This window comes from Mobula hypostoma, chromosome 11 (genome assembly GCF_963921235.1).
Source record: "Mobula hypostoma chromosome 11, sMobHyp1.1, whole genome shotgun sequence".
Taxonomy (NCBI): domain Eukaryota; kingdom Metazoa; phylum Chordata; class Chondrichthyes; order Myliobatiformes; family Myliobatidae; genus Mobula; species Mobula hypostoma.
This window is the reverse complement of record NC_086107.1, coordinates 38,461,598-38,479,331: the sequence shown is the minus strand read 5'-3', so window position 1 is coordinate 38,479,331 and position 17,734 is coordinate 38,461,598. Positions and strand designations below refer to the sequence as shown.

Genomic DNA, 17,734 nt, shown 5'->3' with positions numbered 1-17,734 from the left:
CTCACCTGGAAGGACTGTCTGGGGCCTTGAATGATGGTGAGGGAGGAAGTGTAAGGGCATATGTAGCACTTGTTCCGCTTACAAGGATAAGTGCCGGGAGGGAGATATAAAAAAAGATAAGGATCCTATTGAATGTTCATCTTATAGGCCTATATCTTTGCTGAATGTGGATTCTAAGATTTTTTCTAAAATATTGGCAACGAGACTGGAGAATGTATGTCCTCAAATAATTTCTGTTGATCAGACTGGATTTATTAAAAATCGTTACTCCTTCTTTAATATTAGATTAATGAATATTGTTTATACTTCTTTACCTAGAACTCCAGAATGCGTCATCTCATTGGACGCTGAGAAAGCTTTTGATAGAGTCGAATGGACATATTTGTTTAATATGCTTGAGAAATTTAATTTCAGTCCGATATTTATATCTTGGATTAAATTGATATACCTTACTCCTTTGGCTTCGGTATTTACCAGTAATCAAAGATCTCCCTTTTCTCAGTTATTCCGTGGTACTAGGCAGGGTTGCCCTCTTAGTCCATTATTATTTGATATTGCCCTGGAACCGTTAGCTATTGCTATTCGCGACTCTCCTAATATATTTGGTATTACCCGTGGAAATGAGATACATAAATTATCACTATATGCAGATGATTTACTATTATATATTTCTAACTTTGAGAAATCCATTCCGGCAGTATTATCTTTGCTTGCTCAGTTTAGTAGTTTTTCTAGTTACAAATTGAATCTTGGTAAGAACAAACTTTTTCCATTATAGGCAGGTTCCCATTTATAGACATTCAGATTGATTACTGACTATTTTACTTATTTGGGGGTTAAAATTGCTAAGAGACATAAGGACCTATTCAAGCTCCATTTTCCACCGTTAATTAGTCAGGTTAAACAATCGCTTAGTAAATAGTCCCCATTGTCTCTATCACTGATTGGCCAAATCAATGCTATTAAAATGATTATTTTACCTATATTTTTATATTTATTTCAAGTGGTACCAATTTTTATTCCTAAATTTTTTTTGGTACTATTGATTCTAAGATTTCCTCTTATATATGGCAGAATAAAAATCCCAGGTTAAGTAAAAAATATTTACAGAAGTCCAAGAAAAATGGTGGTTTAGCATTGCTGAATTTAAGGTTCTATTACTGGACACAAGATTGGGATATAATTCCAAGTCCACAATGGGTTAACCTTGAAGGATACTCTGTACAAGGGTTTTCATTGGTTTCTATTTGAGGAACTTCACTTCCCTTCGTATTTTCTGAATTGAATAAACAATTGGTTAATCCAATAATTAAACATACATTATAAATATGGTTCCAATTTTGTAAAATTTTTTGGTTTGAACAAATTCATATTATCAAGCCCTATTATATCTAATTTTTTTCAACCCTCGGTTATGGATCACATCTTTTTGATATGGAAAATGAAGGGTATAACATGTTACTGTGATTTATTTTTGAGTAACTGTTTCATGTCTTTTGAACAGTTATCTAATAAATATAACTTGCCCAGATCCCAATTTTTTAGGTATTTACAAATAAGAAACTTTTTAAATACCATGCTGCCTACCTTTCCGATTTCACACTCTACTGATATCATAGACCAAATTTTAGGTTTAAATTCTATCAGAAGGAATTAATAGCAATTATTTATGATACAATTATGAAAATACAGCCAGGTATATCTGATAAAATTAAAAGTGAATGGGAAAGGGAACTTCAACTTCACCTACCTATAGAGAAATGGGAACAAATCTTTCAATTAGTTAGTTCTTCCTCTATATGTGAGAAAAATACGCTGATAGAATTTAAGATAGTGTATAGGGCCCACATATCTAAAGGTAAACTAGCTTGTTTTTACTCCCATATAAATCCTATTTCTGACAGATGTCACTCTGAAGTGGCTTCTTTGACTCATATGTTCTGGTCCTGCCCTCTCTTGGAAAAATTTTGGAAAGATATTTTTGATATTATTTCAACAGTTTTGCGTTTTGATTTACAACCCCATCCTATTACAGCAATTTTTGGTTTGCCAATGACGGAACGTAGATCTCTATCCTCTTCAGCCTGTTGTATGATCGCATTTGTTTCCCAAACTATATCATGTTTAAATTTAGAAAAAAATCAGAAGTGTCATTTTTGATCCTTCGGTTAAATTTGAAGAGACTTGGAAGCCATTTATTCAACATTTTCATATGATGTAGTAATTTCGGAGCGTGAAAAATGTCACGAACATAGGTAGGAAGGGATTGAACAAGGGGGGATGAAACAGTGTCGAGGTATGCAGAAATGAGTTCGGTGGGGCAGGAGCAAGCTGAGACAATGGGTCTATCTAGACAGGCAGGTTTGTGGATCTTGGGTAGGAGGTAGAAATGGGAAATGCGGGGTGTGGGAACTATAAGGTTGGTAGCAGTGGATGGGAAATCCCCTGAACAGATAAAGTTCACCAGCAATTTTTGTGTGTGTTGCTTTTGTCTTCTTTTGAACTGCTTGATTGCTTTAATCAGTGGTCAGCACCAGTAATTAGCATAATAGATCAGTGGTGAGGGCGGGGAGCTGCTTTCTATGTAACAGGGATGTTGGTTTAAACTGGGGCTAATGTGTTCTCACCTCTGGTAGCAAAATCAGCATGCTGATAGAATTTAGTCAGGAATGTTTTTAAGTTAGTATGGCTGAAGTCGCCAGCAACCATGAAGTAAGCATAAAGTGTGGTTTGCATGTCACTGCTGGTGCCACAGAGCTCAAGTAGTGCTTCCCAAGCCTCATTACAGAGGGGATATATTCAGCCACACTCACAATAGCTGTGAAGTCCATCAGCAAACATAACGGCCTGCACTTCACTGTTAAGAATTCTACCAGAGGCGAACAGTGGGCCGTCACTACCGAAGCATTCACACAGCAGTCCTTATTAACATAGACACACACACTTTCACCATGGGTCTTGCCAGAGATGACAGGAATTCTATTGACCAGAAAAGAGATAAAATCCTCTTGCTGGATGGCCGCTTCAGGGGTGGTATTCCGTAGCCACATTTCCATCAGGATGAACGCACAGTATTCCTTCATCCCACACTGATTCAGTCTCAGATGCAGGTAATCTTGTTAATTTTCTAGTGACCAAACATCTGAAAGCAAAATTGCCTCTGTTTCCTCGTGCACCACTTCCAATGGTGTCTCCTGGGTGGCTGTAGCAGGCGACAACACAGTACACAATAAGCCCATACTGCGGAGCTCAACTGCTATCCAACAACTTGCTAGTAAGGTAGACTTGCGGTACTTGGTTTTCTTAAATAACTTATTTAAATGTTACGTCTTTATTAACAATATTTAGTAACTTTGTTTTATAACTTAACAGCTCAGTTCTGAGCAATCCTTTTGACTCTTTGCATTTATGATTATGTTTATCCCATTGCAACTACAACTGCATATCACGCTCTTTTCCATTGCGACTTCAGATGATTTAATAGCAGGGCTAGTGATCATTTGTCTCACTCATTAAAAAAAAATCTACTGAGCCCTGAGTTTCAAGGAGGATATCTAATTCTACACAATGCATGTGCCTATTTTTGATGGTATTTGGGACCAATAGCTCATTTCTCTTGCCTGTACGCATCTGAGAGCATGTTATTCTTCTTGGAGGTTTGCCATCAGTTTCTTCAGCTTGGCTTTCCTCCCTGCTGCTGTTACCTTTTTACTTTGGTATTATCATTGGTTCTTTGGTTCCAAATCCCACCGCAGGATTAGGTCTCAGCCTTTCCTAATATCTTACATTAATTCTGTATATAATTGCTAAATGCTATGAAGTCCCTACATCTGCCTCAGCCCTGTTGATACAATGCCTCAATCAGAATTTTGAGCCTTTATATTGCCTTGCTTATTTAAACTTACTCCTTATCCTTTTAGATCACATCCTTTTAAACTTGTGTTTTTTTCCCCAAAATGAACTTTAGCTATTTTCTGCGCATCACCCACACCCATGTCTGAAAATTCAAGACTTATTCTCAACACAAGAATCAAAAAGTTTTGCAGTCACCTTCTTGGGACACTAATTCAGTTTGACATTTTCTTGGTTGCCTTCTGGAACTTGGCAAGACCCTAGCAATGCTGGCTTCATGAGAAGTGTAGACCAAGACTTAAAGCCAAATGTTCAAAAGTTCAAGAATCAAACTCCTTCCTTCCATAATTATTGTTCCAATGGGTAGTTTAAAAAGTACAAATATTCCCTGATAGTAGGTAGAAAGGCAAAATTAACATTCAATTTCTAATCACCTCTGAAGGTAACCATATTAAAATACTTGAAAAGAATGCAAGCTGTTAATACCATTAATATCCTCCTGAAACAATTAACAATTTTTATATTTGCAAATTTGTTATTATTTCTACAGAGAAGTAAAGGCTTATACCATTACCCAGAAATAACAAATGTCATTGAAGGTGAAAATTTTAGGTCATTCCAACCAATTTTGGGGTCATAATTCCTGTTATAATATGTGCAAGAGTTGGGGCTCACATCCAATGTGCTTCCTTACTGTCAGTTTCCCCACAAAGCCAAGCAGGCTTATGTAACCATTAATTAGTCTTCTCTGACATCAGTACAAGCTTAAGTACAGCTGATTTTATCATAAAAGCCAGGTTAGCCAAGCTTGTGCTGAAGACAAACAACATTATCCACGTCATAGATAGGAGTCAAGGCATATTCCGCTGGCTTGTTTTCCTCATCGTCAAGATATATGGCTGATTAATACATCTAAAAACTGAGTTCAGAAGACACAATCAAATAAACTGATAAAAAGATAGCTGAAATATATACAATGCTACAATAAAGCATGTTGAGGCTTAAACTAACTCAGTAAATGATCACTTATTTTTGCTAATACTTCTTGCTTGTGTAAGAATCAATTTAATATTCTTGCTCCTCCTCCTGAGCTACATTCCATATATATCTTACTCAGTTCCAACCAAGGATTCTATGGACAAGATAACTGTTCTATTTGAAGTGGCACAAACATTGATTTTCTTGCCTTAACCAAATGCATACTATCCCTTGGCAATGATGCTGAAATCAACAATTCGCTACACAGTTAAGTCTCCTCTGCTAACATAATTAGCTTTATTTTCTGTCATCATATTTCATAATCTCATATTTAAGGCAATGAAACACAACAGGGAAGACTCTAAAAGTCTGTGAAGTCTTTGAACCTGAACTTTGAGAAAAGATTGGAATGTAATGTGACCAACCTCCACGTGTAAAACTGTTTGGAAGATGCACATCCAAATATGTCGGGACCACCTGCTTTACTACACTGGTTGCACGAGAAGATCGTTTGTCAATGGGCGTATCTAAAAAAAATTTTTAACAGTTTGCGTTTGATTCAGCCATTTACACGATTCCATAAAAAGGTAAACAAAATCTTTTTTGATGACTCAATTGGTTTGTCCAGTCAACAGATAAATCACATGACCAAGAAAGCCCCAGATACAACATTTGGAGTCATGGGGATAAACAGCACAGAAACAGGCCTTTCTGCCCAACTCGTCCATGGCAACCAATCTATCCCTTCCAGTGGAGGCAACATGTCCAATGCCTTCTTCACCACTGTCTACCTGGGTTGTCATTTACAGGGAACTATGTACTTGTACCTCTACGTCCCTCTGTTCTACAACGTTCCCCAGGGCCCTGTCATTCACTGTGTAAGATCTGTCCTGGTTTAACTTCCCAAAATGCTGTCCAAGTTAAATTACATCTGCTATTTTTTGGCCCACTGTCTCAGTTGCTCGAGCCCATTGTAACAACAAAATTCTTCACTGTCTTCACACCACCAATTTTGGTATCATCCACAAACTTACTAATCATGCCACCTACATATTTAGTATGTTGTTGTTATAACCACTGATCACTGGTGGCAAATCTGAAAAATAACCCTCCACTACAATCTGACATCTTCCATCAAGCCAATTCTGTACCTAACTGGCTAGCTCACTTGGGATGCCATGTGATGTCACCTCCTAGACCAATCTATCCTAAGGGATCTTGTCAAAAGTCTTGCAATGTCCATGTAGACAACATCTACCATTCTGCCATCATCAATGTTCTTGGTCACCTCTTCAAAAAGCTCAATCAAATTCATGAGACATGATTTCTCCTGTCCAAAGCCATGTTGATTATACCAAATCAGTCTTTATTTTTTCAAATGCAGATAGGTTGTCTTCCAGAATCCCCTCTAGTAATTTTGCCACCATTGAAGCTAGCCTCACCTGTCTGTAGCTCCCCGGCTTGTTGTTGTAGTCCTTTTTAAATAAAGTCACAATATTTGCCACCCTCCAGCATTCAGTACATCACCCACAGTTAAGGAAGATAGAGAAATCTCTGCCAGGAATGCAGCAATTTATTCTCCTGCTTCCACAACATCCTAGGATACACTTGGTCAAGCCCCAAGATTTATCCACCTTTATGTGCCTTGAGACTGCCAATTCTACTTCCTTTGTATTACTGATGTGGTTCAGTGCAATTCACTGATCTACCCTCCATGACAGTCTACAGAGTAAATAGAGATGAGAAATATTAATTTAGGATCTTGTCCATCACCCATGGCTCTACATACTGATCTTTACGGGGACCTTTTCTCTCCCTTGTTACTTTTTTGATCATAATATGCTTATAGAATCTCACACAGGATTCTCCTTTACCTTAACTGCCAAACAGATATCAAGTCCCCTTTTTGCTCTTCTAATTTCTTCTTCATTCTGACCAGTTGCATCACAGGCTGGTACGGAGGCTCCACAGCACAGGACTGTCAAGTGGTTGCAGAGGGTTGTAAACTCAGCTGGATCCATCACGCATCTAACCCTCCCCACCATCAAGGAAACCTCAAGAAGGTGGAATCCATCACTAAGCTCCTTCACCATCTGTGCCATGCCCTCTTCTTGTTACTAATACCCACACTCGATCATTCAGAAATAGTTTCTTCCCTTCCGGCATCAGGCTTTCAAATGGTTGGTGAACATTTCATCTTGTTATTCCTTCTTTTTTATACTGCATTATTTATTTGTACAATTTATAACTATTTTATGCATTAGCACTGCTGCAAACAAAAATGTTCACATCATAAATCAACGATAATAAATCTGATTTTGATTATCTCTACTTTTCTACAGCCTTGCTCTTCACTGTAACAAGAAGATGTTGGCCTTGAACAATCCCTATCAACACTTTTATGAGGCTCCTCCTTGCCAGATGTCCCTTTAACTAGTCAGCAGCCTCTCCCAATCAACCTCAGCAATCCCTGGGTAACACCATCAAAATGAGCTTTTTCCTAATTTAAGACTTGTACACTATATTGTGTTAACAAATTTAATTTCAGAAACGTTTGAATCTGACTCACATATGCTGGTGCTAGGAAGAAGGACATTTATCCAAGTTGCTAATCCTGATCAGTATTTAAAGTTCCATATAAACATAATAATACAAAAAAGGTCAGCTGATGTCTCACTAGATGTCTCAAAAATCACTTGAATAAAAATTGAAAAATTTTGGAACACTGGAAAAGTAGTTGAGTAGAAAATCAAATTCTGAAAAAAAAGAGAAAAACTGCAAGGCAAAATTTGTCTTTAAAATGCATTTTCATCCTTGATAAATCGCTTGTTACTTTACATGTCAAGACTGGAAATGAAGGGATCTATAAGTTCAGACAAAGTATACAAAGATATTCATAAGAACTGCAGCAAAATGTGTTTGATTATTTTGCATAAGAATGAAACATAGACTAAATGCTTGATTTGATTAGTTCAAAATAATGTGTCGAGCAGTCATGCTTTCCAAATCATATATGTTCATATTACAATTACATTAAATGACCCTGTTACTGGTAAATTCCACTGAGCAAATTACTATCTAAAATTCCCCTTTCACTAAACTGTTATTCAAAAATAAAACACAACAGGATGATTGTTCTAAAGAAAAATCTCACAATCATTTATGTTGCAACAAACATCTTAGATTATAATTCAAACACATTAAAATTTCTTATCCAAGCGAAGCTACATGGACATGTAGATGGGTGCACTGGACTGCCAATCAATGAGTCTCCAAATAATATTCTATAACAGTATAGAGCATTCCAAAGGCAGAGCATGTAACTTTCCAATATTCCTACAGAGAAAAAAAGCTGATTAACCCACCATAATCACAATTGCATCACTTATCATAACAAATAAGCATTTTTAATACTTTTAATGCACCTGGAGAAAGAATGATGTTGGGGTGACCAGTAAGTGTGCTGCACCCATTCATTTTGGACAAGCTGGGTATTGCATTCAGCAAGGCTTGTAGGTATTTTTCTTGTTCAATGCTACTTGACGATTCTGTGGATGCAGGAGCTAAATGGAAAGATAAGACCAATGTTACATGAAAAATATTAAGGAAATTCAAGATGACAAACAAACAATATGCCAAAGACAACAAACTGTACAAATACAAAAACAGAAACAGTCAAAATAATAGTAATATTAAATAAATAAGCAATAAGTATTAAGAACATGAGTTGTAGGGTCCTTGAAAATGAGTCTATAGGTGTAGAACCATTTTAATGTTTGCATGAATGAAGTTATCTCCTCTGATTCAAGAGCTGATGGTTGAGGGTAATAACTGTTCCTGAACCTGATTCACATATCTAACACCGTGTTGCATTATCTGCCTCATTGATCATCCTGCGCCTCATACCAAGTGACTGCTTCAGTGCAATGGAATGTGTAGATGTGGCGATACCTACTGAACCTTCCTTCACAATATTTGTCCTCAACTCTTTGGCAACCTTCTTTGTAGCTTGTCAGGGGTAGACCACATTGATGCTATTACGAGCGACAATATCTTAGCAGATCCAAAGGTCCAGGAAGTACAGGAATTTTCCCCCAGTGGAAGAATAGTTGGGTAATAGCATTTGCAATTGTGTTCAGTTGGCTATCTGAGGTAGTCCGATGGGATAGTGCAAAAATCATGGGAATGGGGAAAGAGAAAAATTAACTTTGAAAAGAAAATATTAATTAATTCTATTTAGAGCAGTGGATTCTAAAATGGGCAATATCGTACCCTAACCCCCATCACTGGGGTAGTGGAAGTTTGTAATAGGGTGATATAGATAAAGGGGGTGGTGGGGGGAGGGTGCTTGGTAGCAATGGGGGCAGTTGAGGGATTACAGACTTAATCTAAGAAATGAATTACTTATTATAAGCATTTTATCCTCAGTGCTTCATAATTGATTACAATGATATGCAATCACCTCATCTCTTGTTAGCGCACCATTCTCTTAATCTTTGATCAAAGAACATTACAGTTATTGAAAAATGAAGTGATACTTCTATATTTGGTATTTGAGAAATCTGGACTGAAGAAATCATATTATTTCTAGGCCCAACCTGTGCCAGAGAGCGGGGTATGAACCAATGTTTGGCCATTGCTGGAACTCACTTAAAGGCGATTTGATCTGGCAGAACTGAGGTGAGGCAAGGCAAGCCAAGCAGAGGTGAGGCAGAGTCTGGGCCTGAAAGTGAGGAAAGATCTGAAGTTTGATTGATTTAAGGACCAGGCCAAACTGGAGAGGTCGGGTACGGGCCCATCGAGGCAGCAGGGCCTAGGTCCAAGAGCGAGAAATGGCCCAAAGTTTGGATGATTTAAACAACGGGTCAGATTGAAGAAGTGCAGATGTTGGGGTCATTGGCTAGGGATGGGCCGGTTCAGCTCAGTGCTCTACGGGGTTTACTCTGCACTGAACTGAGGTTGCGGCCTGCAACTATTGAACTCCTGAATTGGCTGCAGTGATGCCTGGCTTCATGTCTGTGACTCACTTTCATGCACGTCTGTTCTGAATGCTATTTGTTTGCTTTTATTGCTTACACCATTTGTTCTTTTTCTCTGCACGTTGGTGTTCAACAATCTTATTTTTTTAAAAGGGTTCAATTGGGTTTCTTTGTTTAGTGGCTGCCTGTAAGGAGATGAATCATTCTTTGATCATATACTTTGAACTTTGAAATAAAATCAAGTGCCATGCTGTCAATTTTTGACTACTTTGAGAGCTTTGTATTGAGAATGATGAACAGCTTGAATGCTTGCTGCACACAGAAGTCAGATGGCTCTCAAAAGGAAACACCCCTTGATGCTTTTATGTGCTTTTTGAAACTGATCAAATTCTTTGAAGACTCAAAAGCAATGTTAGGCATGACATAAACATGAGAAAGTCTGCAAATGCTAGAAGTCCAAAGCTACACAAACAGAATGCCGGAGGAACTCAGCAGGTCAGGCAGCATCAATGGAAATGAATTGAAATTTTGGATTGGCATCTTTCTTCAGGCATTACATCACTTATTTGTCAGAATTATTTGCAGAGTTTAATAAAATCAATCTTCAGTTGCAAGGAAATAATGTGAATCTTGTTAAAGTCAAATCAGTCGTTCTCCACATTTCTGTCCAAGTTAACCTTACTTAAATGCAATATTGGCCATCGTGATCTTTTCCAGTTTCCGAGCCTTTCTGCCTTGGACGAGAAAGAAAGAACACCAGATGATGATCTTCAAGTATACTCTGCCCAGCAGGGTGAACTGCATAAAGGCATGACAGAGAAATTCCAGATTGGGTGATAAATCCATTCCTTAACACTTATAATGAGGAAATAACTAAGGATGGAGAAAGAACTGTTCTTGCTACCAAATTACTTTGTGTTGAAGTCAAGGTTCAAAAAATCATATCGAAGTATTTTGGTTGCAGAAAGAAATCTCTGAACGCTATACTGCATTCTGAAAAAAGGACAAGATGTTCTTTATTGTTTTTTCAACAAATTTAGAGAAGCGTGATTTCAGTGCAGTCACCCAACTTCTTTCCAAGCAATGAAACAGTTTGCAAATTACTGGACGTGGGGATCTGAGGCTCCTTCTGAATGACATTCAGCTTGATGTTGAGAAAGTACTCACTGAAAGGTGAAAAAGCAGCGAATAGTTAAACTACTAATGTACACACTAAAATTGCTCATGAAAATTGTTTTTTCTGTAATTAAATAAAGAAATACTTTTATTTGTAGCTTTAAATAGTTTTGAATAATTTTTGCAATTATTTATCACTGCTGTGAATTTGCAGTTCCTATTTTCTTTCACTGCGTCTCATAATGGTCAGAATGGCTTTTATGTAATGGTCAGAAGGGAAGAAAGGATGCTGGGAATGTGGTTTGGGATCCAAGGGGATGGTAACTCAAAAACGTGTGTGGGAACCACAGATGCAGAGATACAGTGTGGAACAGGCCTTTCCAGTCCAAAGAGCGCACCACACTGCAAACCACCTATTTAACCCTAACCTAATCACAGGACAATTTACAATGACCAATTAACTAACCAGTACATTTATGGTCTGAGAGGGGAAATTGGAGCACCTGGATGCTCAGGAAAAGGAGGTACAAACTTCTTACAGAGGACTCTGGAATTGAACTCCGAACTTTGAGGCCCTGAATTATAATAGTGGCGTACTAACCACTCTGCTATCGTGGAATTCTTCCAGGTTTCAGAATCAGAATCAGATTTATTATCACTGGTATTGTCGTGAAATTTGTTAACTTTGCAGCAGCAGTTCAATGCAATACATAATATAAAGAAGAAAATAAATAAATAAACAAACCACAGTATATGTATATTGAATAGATTAAAATCATGCTAAAACAGAAATAATATATATTAAAAAAGTGAGGTAGTGTTCACAGATTCAATGTCCATTTAGGAATCAAATAGCAGACGGGAAGAAGCTGTTCCTGAATCACTGAGTATGTGCCTTCAGGTTTCTGTACCTCCTACCTGACGGTAACAGTGAGAAAAGGGCATGCCCTGGGTGCTGGAGGTCCTTAATAATGGACACTGCCTCTCTGAGACACTGCTCCTTGAAGATGTCCTGGGTACTTTGTAGGCTAGCACCCAAGATGGAGCAGACTAAGCTTACGACCCTCTGCAGCTTCTTGTGTAGTAGCCCCCCATACCAGACAGTGATGCAGCCTGTCAGAATGCTCTCCATCTATAGAAATTTGAGGGTTTTCGTTGACAAACCAAATCTCTCCAAACTCCTAATGAAATATAGTCGCTGTCATACCTTCTTTATAGCTGCAGCAATATGTTGGGATCAGGTTAGCTCCTCAGAGATCTTGACACCTAGGAACTTGAAACTGCTCACTCTCTCCACTTCTGATCCCTCTATGAGGATTGGTGTGTGATCCTTCGTCTTAACCTTCCTGAAGTCCACAACCAGCTCTTTTGTCTTACTGACATTGAGTGCAAGGTTGTTGCTGCGACACCACTCCACTAGTTGGTATATCTCATTCCTGTATGCACTCTCGTCTTCATCTGAGATTCTACCAACAACAGTTGTATCATCGGCAAATTTATAGGTGGTAGTTGAGCTATGCCTAGCCACACAGTCATGAGTATAGAGAGAGTAGAGCAGTGGGCTAAGCACACACCCGTGAGGTGCACCAGCGTTGATCGTCAGTGAGGAGGAGATATCATCACTGATCCACACAGATTGTGGTCTTCCAGATAGGAAGTCGAGGATCCAATTGCAGAGGGAAGTACAGAGGCTCAGGTTCTGTAACTTATCTGATACAACCTACAGCACAATACAGGCCCTTCGGCCCTCAAAGTTGTGCCGAACACGTCCCTACCTTAGAAATTACTAGCTTACCCACAGCCTGCTATGTTTCTAAGATCCATGTACCTATCCAAAAGTCTCTTAGAAGACCCTGTTGTATCCAAATAAGTCAAGATTGTGGGAATAATGGTGTTAAATAGTGAGCTACATTTGAAGAACAGCATCCTGACATAGGTGTTTGTATTGTCCAGGTGGTCTAAGGCCAAGTGAGGAGCAATTGAGACTGCATCTGCCGTTGTGGTAATAGGCTAATTGCAATGGGTCCAGGTCCTTACTGAGGCAGGAGTTCCAGGACAAATAGAAGTTTTATTTCAATTAAATATAATTAGAAATGAAATAATTTGGACTTCCAATTAAATAATCAGAAGTTTTACTTAATGCTAACCAACAGACAGTCTTAGTTTTGCACTGACTGATCAAAAATAAAGAAATGGGTTGAAGCTACTTCGAAGTAATGAGATTAAGTGTGTTCTGTTTTTGAAGACGTCTTTTAAAGGTATATATGCATCAGCGAACGAATTAAGAACACATAGGGATCTTACCAGCAGAGTGTGGATTCTGTGATTTAAAGAGCCCCACAACTCCCTTTCCAAGGAACCCACCAGAACGCAACAAAATGGCTTTTGTTTTGCAGTGTTTCCAACACACCACTGGCAGTCTGTTGTGGCGATAACAACGTGCAACTTTCTGTAAGCTGCTATCTAGCACAGACTGAGGCACAACCAGAAGTCCAGGATAACTGTTAAAATAAAAGCACAATCATCTATTCAATGGAGCTTTAGTGATACAGAGCGTAATACCTGCTACTCAATAAAATTTCAAAGGACCCAAATGATACTTAAGTTGTGTGTTCTGCATGTAGAACTAGTCAGCACAGTTTACCTTTCTGGTGAGGGTTTCCTTGCTACTTCTGAATTGAAAACCCAGGAATAATTTGGTAAATTGTTTTTCTGGAGCAGAGTACAGCCAAACAGTGAGTATTGCTAAGCAATCTGAAAGTGGACAGAAATCTTACCTATTGAAGGTGGATTCTGAAATTAAAAGAGCACCACAGCTGTTTCCAGGAGGCTCTCACCTGATTTTAAAACTGCACAACTGCCCCAAGTCATTTATCAGAGTTAAAAGTGTTTCTTTATCCCTGATAAAAGATACAGTATTATTTTAGTTCCAACATCACATTTGGATCAGTTTCATTTGCCAGCTATCCATACTTCGCACACTTTCTGCAAGTCCAATGTGAAAAATAAAACATAAATCCACTAGATGGCAGCATCAGGCTATTTGCTCAAGTTCCCATAGCCCAACTTGGTAGAAAATACTAAGTCCTCAAATTTGTCAGCAGCAATGCTGATCTGTAAGTTATTTTAGATATCAGTGTTGCACCTAAATATTTAGCATGCTGATGCTGGAAGGCAATATCACACTATTAATGCTTTCTAGTATTGAAGGGATTCAGGTTTTCAGAAACCAGTCGCATATCTCCTTGCTTTTGTCAGTATTTGTATGTAACAAAAACATAAAACTAATTTTAAAAGTTCTGCTAGTACTATGGACATCTTGAATTTCAACTAATTGCAAATTACTGAATATTAGGTTTGTTTTTTTTAAAGTACATCTGAATTCTCATTAATGGTATTTGGATGAAATGCTTATCCTTTTGCCACCTTCACAGGCAGCTTCCGAACTTGTGAAGCAGGTCAGTTTACCAAGTTGGAATTTGCCCAAATGCATCGTGTGGGAGGGTATTATTGCAGCATTTTGGGGGAAAGGGATGAGTACAGGTGAAGACACTTTGTAAACTGGCAACAAGGAACATCATCCCAGTTTTCAAGGTGAAAATTTACACCTTGCTGCACCACACACACGTTTCTGTGCATTAATTTCATGAAGATAATAAGATGGTTAAGATTTAGCAAATTAAAATGTTTAGGCAAGAAAGAAGGCCTTCAGCGTACAAACAGTGTGAAACCGCCAATCAGAAAAGTTGAATCACATTTTGGAGTTTCAAGTTTGCCAAGTTTTACTCTGGAAATGTTTTATTTGTGCCTGTACTATGAAATAAGCAGACTCCCAAGAGACCATTGCAAATTACAAAATGTGCTATTTGTAGGTATCAATCTATTCCATTTTCTGTTACCAAAGCTAAATATCAACAGAATAGAAGTAGGTTTTAATGTGTGTGTGGCCACATGCACAGGGCAATTTCAAATCCTCAGCCAAGGAGCAGGTGACCTATTCCACAGGATTATTATATTTCAGCAACAGCTACAGCAGACTGAAGATCTATTTCCAAACTCAAAGTGAAATACACTATGACCATTTCTGGGATATTTAAAATCACTAAAGCAATTTGACAGGGCACTTCACAAATGATTTCTGTCTTCAAATGGTGCAAAGCTTGCAATACTGGGAAATGAATCCGTCTTGGGACAAGTCAGCTTTAATAGCACAGCGCTAGACAGGACACACTCAGCAGTCTCACTTACTTTCTGTTGTTTGGCAATAGAACCCTTAGATTACCTAACATGAGACACCCCCACCCTACAAAGTGCCAGCTTTAGAACAGTCAAATCAGTACGCCACTCCCCTTACAGCAGCACCCTGCAGGATACTAACTATAGGCAGTTTTCTGACGTTTGGTTTTGGATGCCATCTTGGAAAAGGTGCAATTGTTGTTTAGCTTCATTGTGAAGGACGAGTGAAACTGGTGTAATAGACTCAGATTGAACTGATTACATGTGCAATTTGCAATGACCATACACAGCATGCCTGTTACAGCACATTATAATATCTGGGCCAGATTTTGCTATGAGAGGATTATTGTTTCTTGTTTAAAGTCACTTTTTTAGATATAGTTTGCAGTAAACCATTCTGTATAATTCACTGATGTTGAAATTAGGAGTCAAAATCTCGAAAGAAAACATGTCTTTTTTGTATTATTGAGCAAAGTTGCGAGATATAAAGAAAATGTGACACTCTTAATCACTGAACAGATGTGAAAATAAATAAAAGACCATAATTATTTCACACTCTTGGCAGGCTAGTTGTTTTCCATTCTATTTTATACAACTTTAAAAAAACAATTTCAGTTATGTCATGTTTTTGGCCTACCTTATTTATGTCCAAGTTATTTTAAGGAAAGGTCATGCTACTTTCCATTACCAAACTTCCACTAGTTTGTCCCTAGACAATGAATGTCATGCACTTGCTAAAGGCAATATCCAAATAAATAAAATGCACATGTGGAGTATATTTGAGTACTGCAAAAGTGATGACCACATACAGCAATTATTTCAGCACAGGCTTTTTCTTATCAAACTCAAGCTTCCATTGCCAGGTTTCTCAATGCATTTTTTTCCCAGCATATAGATCGCTGGACTAATATTTCCAAATCAAATTAAAAGTAAAAAAAAACTTTGAAAATTTCATCTTCTCACTTCATCCCTCCTCCCCCACCCACCCACATTTCCTCTCTCTAGCTTTGCCGATCACCTGCCGGCTTGTACTCCTTCCCTCCTCCCTTTTCTTTTGCTGATGAAGGATCTCACCCCAAAACAGTGACTATTTATTTCTCTCCACCGATGCTGCCTGACCTGCTGAGTTCTTTGTGCATGTTACTCTTGCTCTCCTTGGTCAGGTGTATAGAATTAAAGTCAGTTGAAATGCTAACCCCGTCTCTCTTGCAGCTGATGTCACCTAACTGCTGAATACTTCCAGGATTTTAGAGTGATAGTACAGTGATAGGGTTGTAACAGAGTTACACTCATCCACAGCTGTGGATGAGTGTGTCCCCACGAATTCGTTCAAGGTTTACCCCAATCAGAAGCCCTGGTTGAACCATGAAATCCGGAAACTGCTGAGGGCCAGATCAGAGGCATTCAAGACTGAAGATCAAGAATGCTACAAGAGATGATCTCTGGAAAACCATCTCATGGGTGAAGTGGATATTCTGGACTAGATCGGAATCAATGAAGGATGCTTGACAGCTGTGGCCAGATTTGAATGCCATAACCTCCTACAAAGTTAAATCGTGTGACATAGTGGACAGCAGAGCTTCACTTCCAGGTGAGCTAAATAGCTTCTATGCTTATTTTGACCACCAGAACAGGGAGGAACCATCGCACACCCCCATGTCTCCCGATGATCCATTGGTCTCAGTATCTGAATATAATGTGCAGGCTACCTTCAAGAGAGTGAATCAAAGAAAGCATCCTGCCTGGATGGATTATCTGGCCAAGTACTGAAGACCTGTGCTGACCAACTGGCTAAGAAGAGAGGGAGGCAGAAGAAAGGAAATTTTAGGCCAGATAGCCTGACTTAAGTGGTTGGAAAGATGTTGGAGTCTATTATTAAGGATAAGGATTTGGGGTTCTTGGAGGCACATGACAAAATAGGCCCAAGTCAGCACGATTTCCTTCAGGGGAAATGTTGCCTGACATATAAACTGTAATTCTTTGAGGAAATAACAGGCAGGAAAGACAAAGGAAAGTCCATGGACACTGTTCATTTGGATTTTCAGAAAACCTTTGGTGTTCTGCCAGGTCAGTGTTGGGACTGATTCTTTTCATGTTATATATCAACAATTTGGATGAAGGAATTGATTGCTTTGTGGCCAAGTTTGTGGATGATATAACAATAAGTGGAGTGGCAGGTAGTATTGAGGAAGCAGGGTGTCTGCAGAAGATTTAGACAGATTGGGATAATGGGCAAATAAGTGGCAGATGGAATATAGTGTTGAGGTGTGCATAGTCATGTACTTCGGTAGAAGGAAGAAAGGCGTGGACTATTTTCTAAATGGATTTTAAAAAAACTCAAAAATCAGTGATACAAAGGGACTTGAGAATCTTCATGCAGGATTCCCTAAAGGTAACTTGCAGGTTAAGATGTTGGTAAGGAAGGCAAATGCAATGTTAGCATTGATTTTGAGAGGACTAGAATACAAATGTCAGTTTGTAATGCTGAGGCTTTATAAGACATTGGTCAGACAGCACTTGGACTACAGTGAGCAGTTTTGGGTCCATTGTCTAAGAAAAGATGTGCTGGCATT

At 38.5% G+C, this 17,734-nt stretch overlaps 1 protein-coding gene across 2 annotated transcripts in view; it reads right to left on the bottom strand.

Moving 5' to 3' along the window:
• The window catches only part of sbf2 (SET binding factor 2), a 569,459-nt gene that overhangs the window by 65,971 nt on the left and 485,754 nt on the right, over positions 1-17,734 (bottom strand). Inside the window, exons 27-29 of one of the 2 annotated variants that reach the window (XM_063061848.1) lie at positions 13,230-13,426; positions 8,256-8,393; positions 5,256-5,357 (exon numbers count right to left, since the gene is read on the bottom strand). In XM_063061848.1, the coding sequence (XP_062917918.1) occupies positions 5,256-5,357; positions 8,256-8,393; positions 13,230-13,426 (437 nt within the window). The remainder of the gene's footprint in view (positions 1-5,255; positions 5,358-8,255; positions 8,394-13,229; positions 13,427-17,734) is intronic. The other variant, XM_063061849.1, reaches the window with a different exon arrangement.